The sequence below is a fragment of the Larus michahellis genome, unplaced genomic scaffold (assembly GCF_964199755.1).
Source record: "Larus michahellis unplaced genomic scaffold, bLarMic1.1 SCAFFOLD_253, whole genome shotgun sequence".
NCBI lineage: Eukaryota > Metazoa > Chordata > Aves > Charadriiformes > Laridae > Larus > Larus michahellis.
In genome coordinates this window covers 44,159-61,133 of record NW_027436118.1, presented here as the reverse complement: position 1 = coordinate 61,133, position 16,975 = coordinate 44,159, and the positions used below count along the sequence as shown (strand labels likewise).

The 16,975-nt window shown below is 53.7% G+C and overlaps 1 protein-coding gene, 1 pseudogene and 6 gene segments (V, D, J or C); all 8 read left to right on the top strand.

Annotated features, from left to right (window-relative positions):
- Positions 1-60: 60 nt before the first annotated feature.
- Positions 61-1,003, top strand: LOC141737027 (immunoglobulin heavy variable 3-23-like). The segment is given in 2 exon segments: positions 61-484; positions 594-1,003. Coding segments are annotated over 2 exon segments (462 nt in total).
- An 852-nt stretch (positions 1,004-1,855) lies between these two features.
- LOC141737026 (Ig heavy chain V region 6.96-like) lies at positions 1,856-2,561 on the top strand. The segment is given in 2 exon segments: positions 1,856-2,324; positions 2,470-2,561. Coding segments are annotated over 2 exon segments (429 nt in total).
- Positions 2,562-3,392: 831 nt separating this feature from the next.
- On the top strand, positions 3,393-4,178 carry LOC141737025 (uncharacterized; annotated as a pseudogene).
- Positions 4,179-4,388: 210 nt separating this feature from the next.
- LOC141737024 (immunoglobulin heavy variable 3-23-like) lies at positions 4,389-5,912 on the top strand. The segment is given in 2 exon segments: positions 4,389-5,121; positions 5,886-5,912. Coding segments are annotated over 2 exon segments (393 nt in total).
- Positions 5,913-6,227: 315 nt separating this feature from the next.
- LOC141737023 (Ig heavy chain V region 914-like) lies at positions 6,228-6,781 on the top strand. The segment is given in 2 exon segments: positions 6,228-6,552; positions 6,735-6,781. Coding segments are annotated over 2 exon segments (369 nt in total).
- A 985-nt stretch (positions 6,782-7,766) lies between these two features.
- On the top strand, positions 7,767-9,227 carry LOC141737022 (uncharacterized). The gene is made up of 2 exons (XM_074571652.1): positions 7,767-8,129; positions 8,334-9,227. Exons 1-2 carry the CDS (start codon positions 7,770-7,772, stop codon positions 8,718-8,720), a joined length of 747 nt encoding a protein of 248 aa, XP_074427753.1. The 5' UTR covers positions 7,767-7,769; the 3' UTR covers positions 8,721-9,227.
- Positions 9,228-13,029: 3,802 nt separating this feature from the next.
- Positions 13,030-14,367, top strand: LOC141737021 (immunoglobulin heavy variable 3-23-like). The segment is given in 4 exon segments: positions 13,030-13,381; positions 13,501-13,509; positions 14,105-14,162; positions 14,259-14,367. Coding segments are annotated over 4 exon segments (528 nt in total).
- A 71-nt stretch (positions 14,368-14,438) lies between these two features.
- LOC141737020 (Ig heavy chain V region 914-like) lies at positions 14,439-16,637 on the top strand. The segment is given in 2 exon segments: positions 14,439-14,457; positions 16,207-16,637. A coding segment is annotated over 1 exon segment (426 nt).
- The last annotated feature ends 338 nt before the right edge of the window (positions 16,638-16,975 follow it).

Below are 16,975 nucleotides of genomic sequence, written 5' to 3'. Positions count from 1 at the left end.
TGGGTTTGGCCAATGTCACAGAATCCCAGACTGGTGGCGGGGGGAAGGGACCTCTGGAGATCACCCGGTCCAAGCCCCGGCCAGAGCAGGGTCACCCAGAGCAGGTGGCACAGGAACGCGTCCGGGCGGGTTGGGAATGTCTCCGGAGACGGAGACTCCCCCACCTCTCTGGGCAGCCTGTGCCAGGGCTCTGCCACCCCCACGGCAAAGAGGTTCCTCCTCGCCTTGAGGTGGAGCTTCCCACGGTCAAGTTGGTGCCCGTCACCCCTCGTCCTGTCCCCGGGCACCACTGGGAAGAGCCCGGCCCCGTCCTCCTGACACCCCCCCTCTCAGCGTTCGTCAGCGTTGAGAAGATCCCCCCTCGGACGTCTTCTGTCCACACTGGAGACCCCATCCCTCAGCCTTTCGCCCTCGCCACGTCCTCGTCCCGCCATGGGCGTCCACTTGGCTTCCACCTTCCTCCTCCTCCTGGCCGCCCTCCCAGGTAGGACCCGGCCCCGCTTCACCCCCGTTTTTCCCCCCACACCCGGGCGCGGAGATGGGGGGCGATGGCGGGAGCGGGCGACTCAATTCTCTCCTTCCTCCCTCCCCAGGGCTGATGGCGGCCGTGCAGCTGGTGGAGTCCGGAGGGGGCCTCCAGACACCCGGGGGGTCCCTCACCCTCCGCTGCAAGGGCTCCGGCTTCACCTTCAGCAGCTACGGCATGGGATGGATGCGACAGGCCCCCGGGAAGGGGCTCGAGTTCGTCGCGAGTATTAGCAGCAGTGGTGGTAGCGCCTACTACGCGCCGTCGGTCAAGGGGCGCTTCACCATCTCCAGGGACAACTCCCAGAGCACGCTCACGCTGCAGATGAACAGCCTCCGGGACGACGACACGGCCACCTACTACTGCGCGAAAAGTACTGGTGGTTGTGGTTATGATGGTGGTGGCACCAACCCCGTCTCCATGGAACAACATCCCTGTGCTGTGTCCCCAGATCGACCCTTCTTGGCCCAAATCTGAAGCATTTGCCACAAACCTCGACCACTTTTGCCCCAAATCTCCACCGGTTGCAGCAAACCCTGACCGATTTCTCACCAGACCTCCATGGTTTGACCCAACTCTCGACCGTTTACCACAAACCTTGACCATTTGCACCAAATCTTGACCATTTTTGCATCAAATCTCAAATGATTGGCACCAAACCTCGACCATTTCTGCCCCAAACCTCCACCCTTCTCGACCCAAACCTTCAATGCTCTCCACCAATATCTTGACCACTTTTGCTCCAAACCTTGACCACTTATCCCAAACCTGACCATTTGTGCCCTAAACCTCGAGGGCTTTTGTCCCAAGTATCATCCGCTTGCCCAAATCTCAACCATTTGCCCCAACACTCAAATGGTTTTCCCCCAAGTCTTGACTGGTTTTGACCCAAGTCTCAACCATTTGCTTCAAATTCAACCAATGTTGGCCCAAATCTTGACTTTTTGCCAGAAACCCTTCATCGGTTTTGCTCCAAACCTCAACTCTTTGCCCCAAACCTAAACAATTTCCCACAAAACGTGAATGGTCACCCAAAATCTTGACTGGTCTTGACCCAAGACTCAAATGTTCGCCCCAAATCCAACCAATGTTGGCCCAAATCTTCACTGTTTACACCAAACCCTTGACTGGTTTTGGGCCAAACCTCAACCATTTGCCCCAGAACATGAACGGTTACCCCAAGTCTTGACCGTTTTGGCCCCAAATCTCAACCGTTTGCATCAAACTCTGACCGTTTTTGCCCCAGACTTCCATGGTTTGCAACAACTCTTGACCATTTCCCCCAAACCTTCACCATTCGGACCAAACCTTGACCATTTTTGCCCTAAACCTCAACAGCTTTTGCCCCAAATCTCAACCCTTTGACCCAACCCTTGACCGTTTTTGGTGGAGGCACGGAGATGGGGGGGCGATGGCGGGAGCGGGCGACTCAATTCTCTCCTTCCTCCCTCCCCAGGGCTGATGGCGGCCGTGCAGCTGGTGGAGTCCGGAGGGGGCCTCCAGACACCCGGGGGGTCCCTCACCCTCCGCTGCAAGGGCTCCGGCTTCACCTTCAGCAGCTTCGAGATGTACTGGATCCGACAGGCCCCCGGGAAGGGGCTGGAGTTCGTCGCGCAGATTAGCAGTGGTGGTGGTGGCACCTTCTACGCGCCGTCGGTCAAGGGGCGCTTCACCATCTCCAGGGACAACTCCCAGAGCACGCTCACGCTGCAGATGAACAGCCTCCGGGACGACGACACGGCCACCTACTACTGCGCGAAAAGTGCTGATGGTGGTTGTGGTGCTGGTAATGCTGATGGTGATGCTTGTGGTGGTGGCACCAACCCCAGCCCCATGGAACAACATCCCTGTGCTGTGTCCCCAAATCAACCGCTATTGGCCCAAACCTGAAGCATTTGCCACAAACCTCGACCACTTTTGCCCCAAATCTCAACCGGTTGCAGCAAACCCTGACCGATTTCTCACCAGACCTCCATGGTTTGACCCAACTCTCGACCGTTTACCACAAACCTTGACCATTTGCACCAAATCTTGACCATTTTATCCCCAAATCTCAAATGACTGGCACCAAACCTCGACCATTTCTGCCCCAAACCTCCACCCTTCTTGCCCCAAACCTTCAATGCTCTCGACCAATATCTCGACCACTTTTGCTCCAAACCTTGACTATTTACCCCAAACCTGATTACTTTTACCTTAAACCTCGAGGGCTTTTGTCCCAAATATCGTCCGCTTGCCCCAAACCACAACCATTTACTCTAAATGCAAAACATTTATCACAAGAGTCAAACGGATTTGCCCCAAGTCTCAACTGTTTGCCGCAGACTCAACCAATGTTGTCACAAATGTTGACTTTTTGCCACAAACCCTTGACCGGTTTTGCCCCAAACCTCAACTCTTTGCCCCAAACCTCAACAATTTCCCACAAAACGTGAATGGTCACCCAAAATCTCGACTGGTTTTGACCCAAGTCTCAAACGTTTGCCCCAAATTCAACCAATGTTGTCCCAAATCTTCACTGTTCACCCCAAACCCTTGACTGGTTTTGGAACAAATCTCAACCATTTGCCCCAGAACATGAACGGTTACCCCAAGTCTTGACTGTTCTGGCCCCAAATCTCAACCGTTTGCATCAAACCCTGACACTTTTTGCCCCAGACTTCCATGGTTTGCAGCAACTCTTGACCATTTCCCCCAAACCTTGACCATTCGCACCAAACCTTGACCATTTTTGCCCTAAACCTCAACAGCTTTTGCCCCAAATCTCAACCCTTTGACCCAATCCTCGACCATTTTTGGTGGAGGCACGGAGATGGGGGGCGATGGCGGGAGCGGGCGACTCAATTCTCTCCTTCCTCCCTCCCCAGGGCTGATGGCGGCCGTGCAGCTGGTGGCGTCCGGAGGGGGCCTCCAGACACCCGGGGGGTCCCTCACCCTCCGCTGCAAGGGCTCCGGCTTCACCTTCAGCAGCTACGGCATGGGATGGATGCGACAGGCCCCCGGGAAGGGACTCGAGTGGGTCGCGTATATTAGCAGTGGTGGTAGCACCTACTACGCGCCGTCGGTCAAGGGGCGCTTCACCATCTCCAAGGACAACTCCCAGAGCACGCTCACGCTGCAGATGAACAGCCTCCGGGACGACGACACGGCCACCTACTACTGCGCGAAAGCTGATTATGGTGGTTGTGGTTATGGTGGTGGCACCAACCCCGACACCGTGTCCCCACGTCCCGGCATCTCCCTCACACCCTTGCACAAGGACCCAGGTCTCGGAGCGAGTCCGGGGCCTCGCACCGACCACAAAACCCTTTATCCCCCCCAAAGCCTTGGCTTTTGGCCCAAATCTGGGTCCTGACTGTCTTCTACAGGGGCTCTGGCTCCATCTCCAGCAGCTCCGCCATGGACTGGGGGCAACTCTCCACCTCTTTTGGCCAAAACCTTGACTGTTTATCCCAAACCTGACCATTTTGGCCCTAAAACTCGAGGGCTTTTGTCCCAAATATCATCTGCTTGCCCCAAGTCTCAACCATTTGCCCCAACACTCAAATGGTTCTGCCCCAAGTCGTGACTGGTTTTGCCCCAACTCTCAACTGTTTGCCCCAGATTCAACCAATGTTGGCCCAAATCTTCACTGTTTACACCAAACCCTTGACTGGTTTTGGGACGAACCTCAACTGTTTGCCCCAAACCGAAACAATTTCCCACAAAACCTGAACGGTCACCCAAAATCTTGACTGGTTTTGACCCAAGTCTCAAATGTTTGCCCCAGATTCAACCACTGTGGGCCCAAATCTTGGCTGTTCACTCCAAACCCTTGACCAGTTTTAGGCAAAACCTCAACTATTTGCCCCAAAACATGAAGGATGACCCCAAGTCTTGACTGGTTTTCCCCCAAGTGTCACCTGTTTGCCCCAAATTCAGCCAATGTTGGCCCAAATCTTGACTCTTTACCCCAAACTTTTGACTGGTTTTGGGCCAAACCTCAACTGTTTGCACCAAACCTCGACCACTTTTGCCTCAACCCTTGACGTTTGCAGCAAATCTCAACTGGTTTTGGCCCAAAATCCCTTTCTTCTGTGTCTTGGAACCCTACCCAGAGCCCAGGCCCCTTCCAAGGCCCAGACCCTCCCCCCCAGGACCCCAGATTTTCTCCCCCGAGGTTGGAACCAGCCTGGAGCCAGGAGCAGGGGGAGCTGGGGGGTCTCCCTTCTGCCCCCTCCCCAGGGCTGATGGCGGCCGTGCAGCTGGTGGAGTCCGGAGGGGGACAACAGACACCTGGGGGGTCCCTCACCCTCCGCTGCAAGGGCTCCGGCTTCACCTTCAGCAGCGTCGAGATGTCCTGGGTGCGACAGGCCCCCGGGAAGGGGCTCGAGTACGTCGCGGGTATTAGCAGCAGTGGTGGTTGGACAGGCTACGCGCCGTCGGTCAAGGGGCGCTTCACCATCTCCAGGGACAACTCCCAGAGCACGCTCACGCTGCAGATGAACAGCCTCCGGGACGACGACACGGCCACCTACTACTGCGCGAAAGCTGATTATGGTGGTTGGTATTATGGTGGTGGCACCAACCCCGACACCGTGTCCCAACTTCCCTGTGTTGGGTCCCCGATCGACCGATTTCGCCCCAAATCTCAACCATTATCATCAAACCCTGACCGATTTCTCACCAGACCTCCGTGGTTTGACCCAACTCTTGACCATTTGCCACAAACCTTGACCATTTGCACCAAACCTTGACCATTCTCGCCCCAGATCTCAAATGGTTGGCACCAAACCTTGACCATTTCTGCCCCAAACCTCCACCCTTCTTGCCCCAAACCTTCATTGGTTTTGGCCAATATCTCGACCACTTTTGCTCCAAACCTTGACTATTTCTCCCAAACCTGACCATTTGTGCCCTAAACCTCGAGGGCTTTTCTCCCAAATATCGTCCATTTGCCCCTAATCTCAACCATTTACCCCAATGTTGAATGGTTTTGCCCCAACTATTGACTGGGTTTGACCCAAGCTTCAACCATTTCCTTCAAATTCAACCAATTTTCTCCCAAATCTTGACTTTTTCCCACAAACCCTTGACCAGTTTTGCCCCAAACCTCAACTCTTTGCTCTAAACCGAAACAATTTCCCACAAAACGTGAATGGCCACCCAAAATCTTGACTGGCTTTGACCCAAGTCTCAAACGTTTGCCCCAAATTCAACCAATGTTGTCCCAAATGTTGACTTTCACCCCAAACCCTTGACTGGTTTTGGGCCAAACCTCAACCACTTGCCCCAGAACATGAACGGTTACCCCAAGTCTTGACCGGTTTTGCCCCAAATCTCAACCGTTTGCATCAAACCCTGACTGTTTTTGCCCCAGACTTCCATGGTTTACAACAACTCTTGACCATTTCCCCCAAACCTTGAGCATTTGCACCAAACCTTGAGCATTTCTGACCCAAATCTCAAACAACTGGCACTAAACCTCAACCATTTTTTCCCCAAACCTTCAACATTTTTGCCCCAAAACTTCATTGGTTTTGGCCAATATCTGGATGGCTTTTTCCCCAAACCTTGACTATTTTTGCCCTAATCCTCAACAGCTTTTGCCCCAAATCTCAACCCTTTGACCCAATCCTCGAACATTTTTGGTGGGGGCACGGAGATGGGGGGCGATGGCGGGAGCGGGCGACTCAATTCTCTCCTTCCTCCCTCCCCAGGGCTGATGGCAGCCGTGCAGCTGGTGGAGTCCGGAGGGGGACAACAGACACCCGGGGGGTCCCTCACCCTCCGCTGCAAGGGCTCCGGCTTCACCTTCAGCAGCTTCGACATGTACTGGGTGCGACAAGCCCCCGGGAAGGGGCTGGAGTGGGTCGCGGGTATTTACAGTAGTGGTAGCACCTACTACGCGCCGTCGGTCCAGGGGCGCTTCACCATCTCCAGGGACAACTCCCAGAGCACGCTCACGCTGCAGATGAACAGCCTCCGGGACGACGACACGGCCACCTACTACTGCGCGAAAAGTACTGGTGGTGGTTGTGGTGCTGGTAATGCTGATGGTGATGCTTATGGTGGTGGCACCAACCCCAGCCCCATGGAACAACATCCCTGTGCTGTGTCCCCAAATCAACCCTTCTTGGCCCAAATCTGAAGCATTTGCCACAAACCTCGACCACTTTTGCCCCAACTCTCAACCAGTTGCAGCAAACCCTGACCGTTTTTGCCCCAGACCTCCATGGTTTGACCCAACTCTCGACCATTTGCACCAAATCTTGACCATTTTATCCCCAGATCTCAAATGATTGGCACCAAACCTCGACCATTTGTGCCCCAAACCTCCACCATTCTTGTTCCAATCTTTGAATGCTCTCAACCAATATCTCGACCACTTTTGCTCCAAACCTTGACTATTTCTCTCAAACCTGACCATTTGTGCCCTAAACATCGAGGGCTTTTGTCCCAAATATCCACTTGCCCCTAATCTCAACCGTTTGCCCCAAATCCAAAACATTTGCCCCAACACTCAAATGGTTTTGCCCCAAATCTTGACTGCTTTTCCCTCAAGTTTCAACCGTTTGCTTCAAATTCAACCAATTTTGTCCCAAATCTTGACTTTTTGCCACAAACCCTTGACCGGTTTTGCCCCAAACCTCAACTCTTTGCCCCAAACCTCAACAATTTCCCACAAAACGTGAATGGTCACCCAAAATCTTGACTGGTTTTGACCCAGGTCTGAAATGTTTGCCCCAAATTCAACCAATGTTGGCCCAAATCTTCACTGTTTACACCAAACCCTTGGCTAGTTTTGCCCCAAACCTCAACCACTTGCCACAGAACATGAACGGTTACCCCACGTCTTCACCATTTTGGCCCCAAATCTCAACCGTTTGCATCAAACCCTGACCGTTTTTGCCCCAGACTTCCATGGTTTGCAACAACTCTTGACCATTTCCCCCAAACCTTGACCATTTGCACCAAACCTTGACCATTTTTGACCCAAATCTCAAACGACTTGCACTAAACCTCAACCGTTTTTTTCCCCAATCCTCCAACGTTGTTGCCCCAAAACTTCCATGGTCCTGGCCAATATCTCAACGGCTTTTTCCCCAAACCTTGACCATTTTTGCCCTAAACCTCAACAGCTTTTGCCCCAAATCTCAACCCTTTGACCCAATCCTCGACCATTTCTGGTGGAGGCGCGGAGATGGGGGGCGACGGCGGGAGCGGGCGACTCAATTCTCTCCTTCCTCCCTCCCCAGGGCTGATGGCGGCCGTGCAGCTGGTGGAGTCCGGAGGGGGACAACAGACACCCGGGGGGTCCCTCACCCTCCGCTGCAAGGGCTCCGGCTTCACCTTCAGCAGCTTCACCATGGGATGGATCCGACAGGCCCCTGGGAAGGGGCTGGAATTCATCGCGACTATTAGGAACGATGGTAGTAGCACAGAATACGCGTCATCGGTCCAGGGGCGCTTCACCATCTCCAGGGACAACTCCCAGAGCACGCTCACGCTGCAGATGAACAGCCTCCGGGACGACGACACGGCCACCTACTACTGCGCCAAAGATGGTCGTGGTGGTGGTTATGCTGATGGTAGTGGTGGCACCAACCCCGGCACCGTGCTCGCAATGTCCCTGCACTGTGTCCCCTCTTCCCAGCATCTCCCCAGAACCCCAACACCCTTCCTAGACCCTTCCACCACCCTCGGACCCCGGCTCCCAAACCCAAGACTCCACCATCGTCCCCAAGAACAGAATTCTTGACCCCAGTCCGGACCCCGGGAGCCAGCCGGGAACCCTGCACGGAGCCCAACTCCTCGTGTGGGGCAGAAACCCAACACCTGGAGTCATCTATGGGCACCTTGTTGTCCCCCGGCCCCGAGCCCAGACCCCTGCAAGGCCTCCGGCTTCGCCTTCAGCTGGTTCGGCATAAACTGGGTGCGACAGGCGCCCGGGAAGGGGCTCGAGTTCGTCGCAGGTATTAACAGTTATGGTGGTAGCACCTTCTACGCGCCGTCGGTCAAGGGGCGCTTCACCATCTCCAGGGACGACTCCCAGAGCACGCTCACGCTGCAGATGAACAGCCTCCGGGACGACGACACGGCCACCTACTACTGCGCAAAAAGTGCTGATGGTGGTGGTGGCACCAACCCCTTCTCCATGGAACAACATCCCTGTGCCGTGTCCCCAGATCGACCCTTCTTGGCCCAGATCTGAAGCATTTGCCACAAACCTTGACCACTTTTGCCCTAAATCTCCACCGGTTGCAGCAAACCCTGACCGATTTCTCACCAGACCTCCATGGTTTGACCCAACTCTTGACCATTTGCACCAAATCTCGACCATTTTATCCCCAAATCTCAAATGATTGGCACCAAACCTTGACCATTTGTGCCCCAAACCTCCACCCTTCTTGCCCCAAACCTTCATGGGTTTTGGCCAATATCTCGACCACTTTTGCTCCAAACCTTGACTATTTCTGTCAAACCTGACCATTTGTGCCCTAAACCTTGAGGGCTTTTGTCCCAAATATCGTCTGCTTACCCCAAATCTCAACCATTTACCCCAAATCCAAAACATTTGCCCCAACTCTCAAATGGTTTTGCCCCAAATCGTGACTGCTTTTGCTCCAACTCTCAACTGTTTGCCCCAAATTCAACCGATGTTGGACCAAATCTTCACGGTTTACACCAAACCCTTGACTGGGTTTGGGACAAACCTCAACCATTTCTTGACCCAACTCAACCACCCCACGTCTTGACCGTTTTTGCCCCAAATCTCAACCATTTGCATCAAACCCTGACCGTTTTTGTCCAAGACCTCCATGGTTTGACCCAACTCTTGACCATTTGCAGCAAATCTTGACCATTTTTGCCCCAGATCTCAAATGATCGGCACCAAACCTCAACCATTTGTGCCCCAAACCTCCACCCTTCTTGACCCAAACCTCTTTGGTTTTGGCCAATATCTCGACCACTTTGCTCCAAACCTTGGCCATTTGACCCAAACGTGGCCCCCACTGACCTAAATCTCAACAGCTTGTGCCACAAATATCCTCCCCTTGTCCCAAATCTCACCCACTTGACCAAAACCTCAACCAGTTTTGCCCCAAACCCCCACCATTCTCCTCTCATCTCCATCCATTTCGCCACAACCTTTGACTCTCTGCACCAAACCAGAGCCTTCAACGGACCCCCAAACTCTACCCTGAGCCATGGACCCTGTCCCAAGCCGTGTCCTGCCAGGGCTCCGGCTTCACCTTCAGCAGCGTCGGCATGGCTTGGGTGCAACAGGCGCCCGGGAAAGGGCTCGAGTACGTCGCGCAGATTAACACTGGTGGTACCACAACATACGCGCCGTAGGTCAAGGGGCGCTTCACCCTCTCCAGGGACAACTCCCAGAGCACGCTCACGCTGCAGATGAACAGCCTCCGGGACGACGACACGGCCACCTACTACTGCGCGAAAAGTACTGGTGGTGGTTGTGGTGCTGGTAATGCTGATGGTGATGCTTATGGTGGTGGCACCAACCCCAGCCCCATGGAACAACATCCCTGTGCTGTGTCCCCAAATCAACCCTTCTTGGCCCAAACCTGAAGCATTTGCCACAAACCTCGACCACTTTTGCCCCAAATCTCAAGCTTTCGCTCAAAACTCTGACTGTTTTTGCCCCAGACCTCCATGGTTTGCCCCAACTCCTGACCTTTTGCCCCAAACCTCGACCATTTGCACCAAATCTTGACCATTTTCACACCAAATCTCAAATGACTGGCACCAAACCTCAACCATTTCTGCCCCAAACCTCCACCCTTCTTGCCCCCAACCTTCAAGGCTCTCGACCAATATCTCAACCACTTTCGCTCCAAACCTTGACTATTTCTCTCAAACCTGATTACTTTTACCCTAAACCTCAAGGCTTTTCTCCGAAATATCGTCCGCTTGCCACAAATCTCAACCGTTTGCCCCAAACCGCAACCACTTGGCCCAAAGTTGAGTGGTTTTGCCCCAAGTCTTGACTGGTTTTGACCCAAGTCTCAAATATTCGCCCCAAATTCAACCAATGTTGGCCCAAATCTTCACTGTTTACACCAAACCCTTCACTGGTTTTTAGGACAAATCTCAACTATCTGCCCCAGAACATGAACAGTTACCCCACATCTTGACTGTTTGGCCCCAAATCTCAACCGTTTGCATCAAACCCTGACCGTTTTTGCCCCAGACCTCCATGGTTTGCAGCAACTCTTGACCATTTCCCCCAAACCTTGACCATTTGCACCAAACCTTGACCATTTTTGACCCAAATCTCAAACGACTGGCACTAAACCTCACCATTTTTTCCCCCAAACCTCCAACATTGTTGCCCCAAACCTTCCATGGTCCTGGACAATATCTCGACGACGTTTTCCCTAAAACCTTGACCATTTTTACCCCAATCCTCAACAGCTTTTGCCCCAAATCTCAACCCTTTGACCCAATCCTCGACCATTTTTGGGGGAGGCACGGAGATGGGGGGCGATGGCGGGAGCGGGCGACTCAATTCTCTCCTTCCTCCCTCCCCAGGGCTGATGGCGGCCGTGCAGCTGGTGGAGTCCGGAGGGGGACAACAGACACCCGGGGGGTCCCTCACCCTCCGCTGCAAGGGCTCCGGCTTCACCTTCAGCAGCGTCGAGATGTCCTGGGTGCGACAGGCCCCCGGGAAGGGGCTCGAGTACGTCGCGGTTATTAGCGGCAGTGGTAGTTGGACAGGCTACGCGCCGTCGGTCACGCTGCAGATGAACAGCCTCTGGGATTATGGTGGTTGATTATGGTGGTTGGTATTATGGTGGTGGCACCAACCCCGACACCGTGTCCCAACTTCCCTGTGTTGGGTCCCCGATCGACCGATTTCGCCCCAAATCTCAACCATTATCATCAAACTCTGACCGATTTCTCACCAGACCTCCATGGTTTGACCCAACTCTTGACCATTCGCCACAAACCTTGACCATTTGCACCAAACCTTGACCATTCTCGCCCCAGATCTCAAATGATTGGCACCAAACCTCAACCATTTCTGCCCCAAACCTCCACCCTTCTTGCCCCAAACCTTCCATGCTCTCGACCAATATCTCGACCACTTCTGCTCCAAACCTTGACCACTTATCCCGAACCTGACCATTTTTGCCCTAAACCTCGAGGGCTTTTGTCCCAAATACCGTCTGCTTGCCCAAATCTCAACCATTTGCCCCAAATCCCAACCATTTGCCCCAGCATTCAAGTGGTTTTGCCCCAAGTCTTGACTGGTTTTGACCCAAGTCTCAACCATTTGTTTCAAATTCAACCAATTTTGGCCGAAATGTTGACATTTGCCACAAACCCTTGGCCGGTTTTGCCCCAAATCTCAACCGTTGGCATCAAACCCTGACCGTTTTTGCCCCAGACCTCCATGGTTTGCCACAACTCTTGACCATTCGCCCCAGACCTCGAACATTTTTGCCCCAAACCTCCACCCTTCTTGCCCCAAACCTTCATTGGTATCTCGACCACTTTTGCTGCAAACCTTGACTATTTACCCCAAACCTGACCATTTGTGCCCTAAACCTCCAGGGCTTATCCCCCAAATATCGTCCATTTGCCCCTAATCTCAACCATTTACCCCAATGTTGAATGGTTTTGCCCCAACTATTGACTGGGTTTGACCCAAGCTTCAACCATTTCCTTCAAATTCAACCAATTTTGTCCCAAATGTTGACTTTTTCCCACAAACCCTTGACCAGTTTTGCCCCAAACCTCAACTCTTTGCTCTAAACCGAAACAATTTCCCACAAAACGTGAATGGCCACTCAAAATCTTGACTGGCTTTGACCCAAGTCTCAAACGTTTGCCCCAAATTAAACCAATGTTGTCCCAAATGTTGACTTTCACCCCAAACCCTTGACCGGTTTTGGGCAAAACCTCAACTGTTTGCCCCAAAACATGAAGGATTACCCCAAGTCTTGACTGGTTTTGACCCAAGTGTCACCTGTTTGCCCCAAATTCAACCAATGTTGGCCCAAATCTTCACTGTTTACACCAAACCCTTGACTAGTTTTGCCCCAAACCTCCACCACTTGCCCCAGAACATGAACGGTTACCCCAAGTCTTGACTGGTTTTGCCCCAAATCTCAACCGTTTGCATCAAACCCTGACCGTTTTTGCCCCAGACTTCCATGGTTTGCAACAACTCTTGACCATTTTCCCCAAACCTTGACCATTTGCACCAAATCTCGACCATTTTTGCCCCAAATCTCAAACAACTGGCACTAAACCTCAACCATTTTTTCCCCAAACCTCCAACATTTTTGCCCCAAAACTTCATTGGTTTTGGCCAATATCTGGATGGCTTTTTCCCCAAACCTTGACTATTTTTGCCCTAAACCTCAACAGCTTTTGCCGCAAATCTCAACCCTTTGACCCAATCCTCGCCCAGTTTTGGTGGAGGCACGGAGATGGGGGGCGATGGCGGGAGCGGGCGACTCAATTCTCTCCTTCCTCCCTCCCCAGGGCTGATGGCGGCCGTGCAGCTGGTGGAGTCCGGAGGGGGCCTCCAGACACCCGGGGGGTCCCTCACCCTCCGCTGCAAGGGCTCCGGCTTCACCTTCAGCAGCGTCTGCATGAACTGGGTGCGACAGGCCCCCGGGAAGGGGCTTGAGTTCATCACAACTATTTGGAATGATGGTAGTAGCACAGGCTACGCGTCATCGGTCAAGGGGCGCTTCACCATCTCCAGGGACAACTCCCAGAGCACGCTCACGCTGCAGATGAACAGCCTCCGGGACGACGACACGGCCACCTACTACTGCGCGAAAAGTTATGCTGGTGGTGGTGGCGCCAACCCCTTCTCCATGGAACAACATCCCTGTGCTGTGTCCCCAAATCAACTGCTATTGACCCAAATCTGAAGCATTTCTCCTTAACCTCAACTATTTCTACTCAAAGTCTCAACCGGTTGCACCAAACCCTGACTGATTTCTCACCAGACCTCCATGGTTTGACCAAACTCTTGACCATTTGCCTCAAACCTTGACCATTTTCACCCCAAATCTCAAATGACTGGCACCAAACCTCGACCATTTCTGCCCCAAACCTCCACCCTTCTTGCCCCAAACCTTCAATGCTCTCCACCAATATCTCGACCACTTTTGCTCCAAACCTTGACTATTTCTCTCAAACCTGATAATTTTTACCCTAAACCTCAAGGCTTTTCTCCCAAATATCGTCTGCTTGCCACAAATCTCAACCGTTTGCCCCAATGTTGAATGGTTTTGCCCCAAGTCTTGACTGGTTTTGACCCAGGTCTCAACCCTTTGCCCCAAATTCAACCACTGTTGGCCCAAATCTTCACTGTTTACACCAAACCCTTGACTGGTTTTGCCCCAAACCTCAACCACTTGCCCCAAAACATGAACGGTTACCCCAAGTCTTGACCGTTTTGGCCCCAAATCTCAACCGTTTGTATCAAACTCTGATCAATTTTGCACAAGACCTCCACGGTTTGCAACAACTCTTGACCATTTCCCCCAAACCTTGACCATTTCCCCCAAACCGTGACCATTTTTGACCCAAATCTCAAACGACTTGCAGGAAACCTCAACCATTATTTCTCCAAACCTCCACCAATGTTGACCCAAACCTTCAATGGGTTTGGCCAGTATCTCGACGGCTTTTGCCACAAACCTTGACCTTCTGCCCCAAACCTGACCATTCCTGAATTAAACCTCAAGCGCTTTTGCCCCAGATCTCAACCCTTTGACCCCAACCTTGGCCATTTCCCTCTCGTCTCGATCGCTGTTGCCCCAGACCTCGACTCTTGGCACCAAACCTCGACCGTTGCACCATCCCCCTGACCAATAGGACCCCCCTGGGCCCCCCCAGCAGCACCCATGGCGCATCAGCCCCCTCCGCCTTCCTCCTCCTTCTCCTGGCCGCCCTCCCAGGTAGGACCCGGCCCCACTCACCCCCTTTCCCCCACACCCGGGCGCGGAGATGGGGGGCGACGGCGGGAGCGGGCGACTCAATTCTCTCCTTCCTCCCTCCCCAGGGCTGATGGCGGCCGTGCAGATAGTGGCGTCCGGAGGGGGACAACAGACACCCGGGGGGTCCCTCACCCTCCGCTGCAAGGGCTCCGGCTTCACCTTCAGCAGCGTCGAGATGTCCTGGGTGCGACAGGCCCCCGGGAAGGGGCTTGAGTACGTCGCGGTTATTAGCAGCAGTGGTGGTTGGACAGGCTACGCGCCGTCGGTCAAGGGGCGCTTCACCATCTCCAGGGACAACTCCCAGAGCACGCTCACGCTGCAGATGAACAGCCTCCGGGACGACGACACGGCCACCTACTACTGCGCGAAATGTGCTTACGGTGGTGGTGCTGGTTATGGTGGTGGCACCAGCCCCGGCACCGTGTCCCAACTTCCCCGTGTTGGGTCCCCTCATCGACCGATTTTGCCCCAGTCGACCATTTTTGCCCCAAATCTCAACCATTATCATCAAACCCTGACCGATTTCTCACCAGACCTCCGTGGTTTGACCCAACTCTTGACCATTTGCCACAAACCTTGACCATTTGCACCAAACCTTGACCATTCTCGCCCCAGATCTCAAATGATTGGCACCAAACCTCGACTATTTCTGCCCCAAACCTCCACCCTTCTTGCCCCAAACCTTCCATGCTCTCGACCAATATCTCGACCGCTTCTGCTCCAAACCTTGACCACTTATCCCGAACCTGACCATTTTTGCCCTAAACCTCGAGGGCTTTTGTCCCAAATATCGTCTGCTTGCCCAAATCTCAACCATTTGCCCCAAATCCCAACCATTTGCCCCAGCATTCAAGTGGTTTTGCCCCAAGTCTTGACTGGTTTTGACCCAAGTCTCAACCATTTCTTTCAAATTCAACCAATTTTGGCCGAAATGTTGACATTTGCCACAAACCCTTGACCGGTTTTGCCCCAAACCTCAACCGTTGGCATCAAACTCTGACCGATTTTGCCCCAGAACTCCATGATTTGCCACAACTCTTGACCTTTGGCCCCAAACCTTGACCATTTGCACCAAACCTCAACCACTTTTGCCCCAAAAATGGGGCAACTGCTCCGTTCTTGCCCCAAACCTTCATTGGGTTTGGCCAATGTCACAGAATCCCAGACTGGCGGGGGGAAGGGACCTCTGGAGGTCACCCGGTCCAAGCCCCGGCCAGAGCAGGGTCACCCAGAGCAGGTGGCACAGGAACGCGTCCGGGCGGGTTGGGAATGGCTCCGGAGACGGAGACTCCCCCACCTCTCTGGGCAGCCTGTGCCAGGGCTCTGCCACCCCCACAGCAAAGAGGTTCCTCTTCTGGTGGCACCAACCCCGGCATTGTCACCCAACGGCCCCACACTCTGTCCCCACCTTCACCAGTTTGGGCCCAAGTCTCAACTGGTTTGGGCCCAAGTCTCCAACAATTGGCACCAAACCTTGATGGGTTTTGAGCCCCAAATCCCTTTGCTCTGGGATCCAGAACCCGACACAGAGCCCAGACCCCAAACCTTGACCATTTGCCCCAAACCCGACCATTCCTGACGTAAACCTCCACCGGTTTGCCCCAAATCTCAACCCTTTGACCCAATCCTCGACCATTTTTGGTGGGGTCACGGAGATGGGGGGCGATGGCGGGAGCGGGCGACTCAATTCTCTCCTTCCTCCCTCCCCAGGGCTGATGGCGGCCGTGCAGCTGGTGGAGTCCGGAGGGGGACAACAGACACCCGGGGGGTCCCTCACCCTCCGCTGCAAGGCCTCCGGCTTCACCTTCAGCAGCTTCGACATGCAATGGGTGCGACAGGGCCCCGGGAAAGGGCTCGAGTGGGTCGCGGGTATTACCAGCAGTGGTGGTAGCATAGACTACGCGCCGTCGGTCAAGGGGCGCTTCACCATCTCCAGGGACAACTCCCAGAGCACGCTCACGCTGCAGATGAACAGCCTCCGGGACGACGACACGGCCACCTACTACTGCGCGAAATGTAGTGGTGGTTGCTGTGCTGGTAATGCTGATGGTGATGCTTATGGTGGTGGCACCAACCCCAGACCCATGGAAAAACACCCCTGCGCTGTGTCCCCAAATCAACAGCTATTGACCCAAACCTGAAGCATTTGCCCCAAACCTCAACCGGTTGCACCAAACCCTGACCGATTTCTCACCAGACCTCCATGGTTTGACACAACTCTTGACCATTCGCCCCAAACCTTGACCATTTGCACCAAATCTTGACCATTTTATCCCCAAGTCTCAAATGACTGGCACCAAACCTCGACCATTTGTGCCCCAAACCTCCACCCTTCTTGCCCCAAACCTTCAATGCTCTCGACCAATATCTCGACCACTTTTGCTCCAAACCTTGACTATTTCTCTCAAACCTGATTACTTTTACCCTAAACCTCAAAGCTTTTCTCCAAAATATCGTCCGCTTGCCACAAATCTCAACC

Coding starts and splice junctions, on each gene's coding strand:
- LOC141737022 (XM_074571652.1), top strand. CDS start 7,770: ATGGCGGCCGTGCAGCTGGTGGAGTCCGGAGGGGGACAACAGACACCC. Junction 8,130..8,333: donor CCAACCCCGGCACCGTGCTC/GCAATGTCCCTG, acceptor CGTGTGGGGCAG/AAACCCAACACCTGGAGTCA.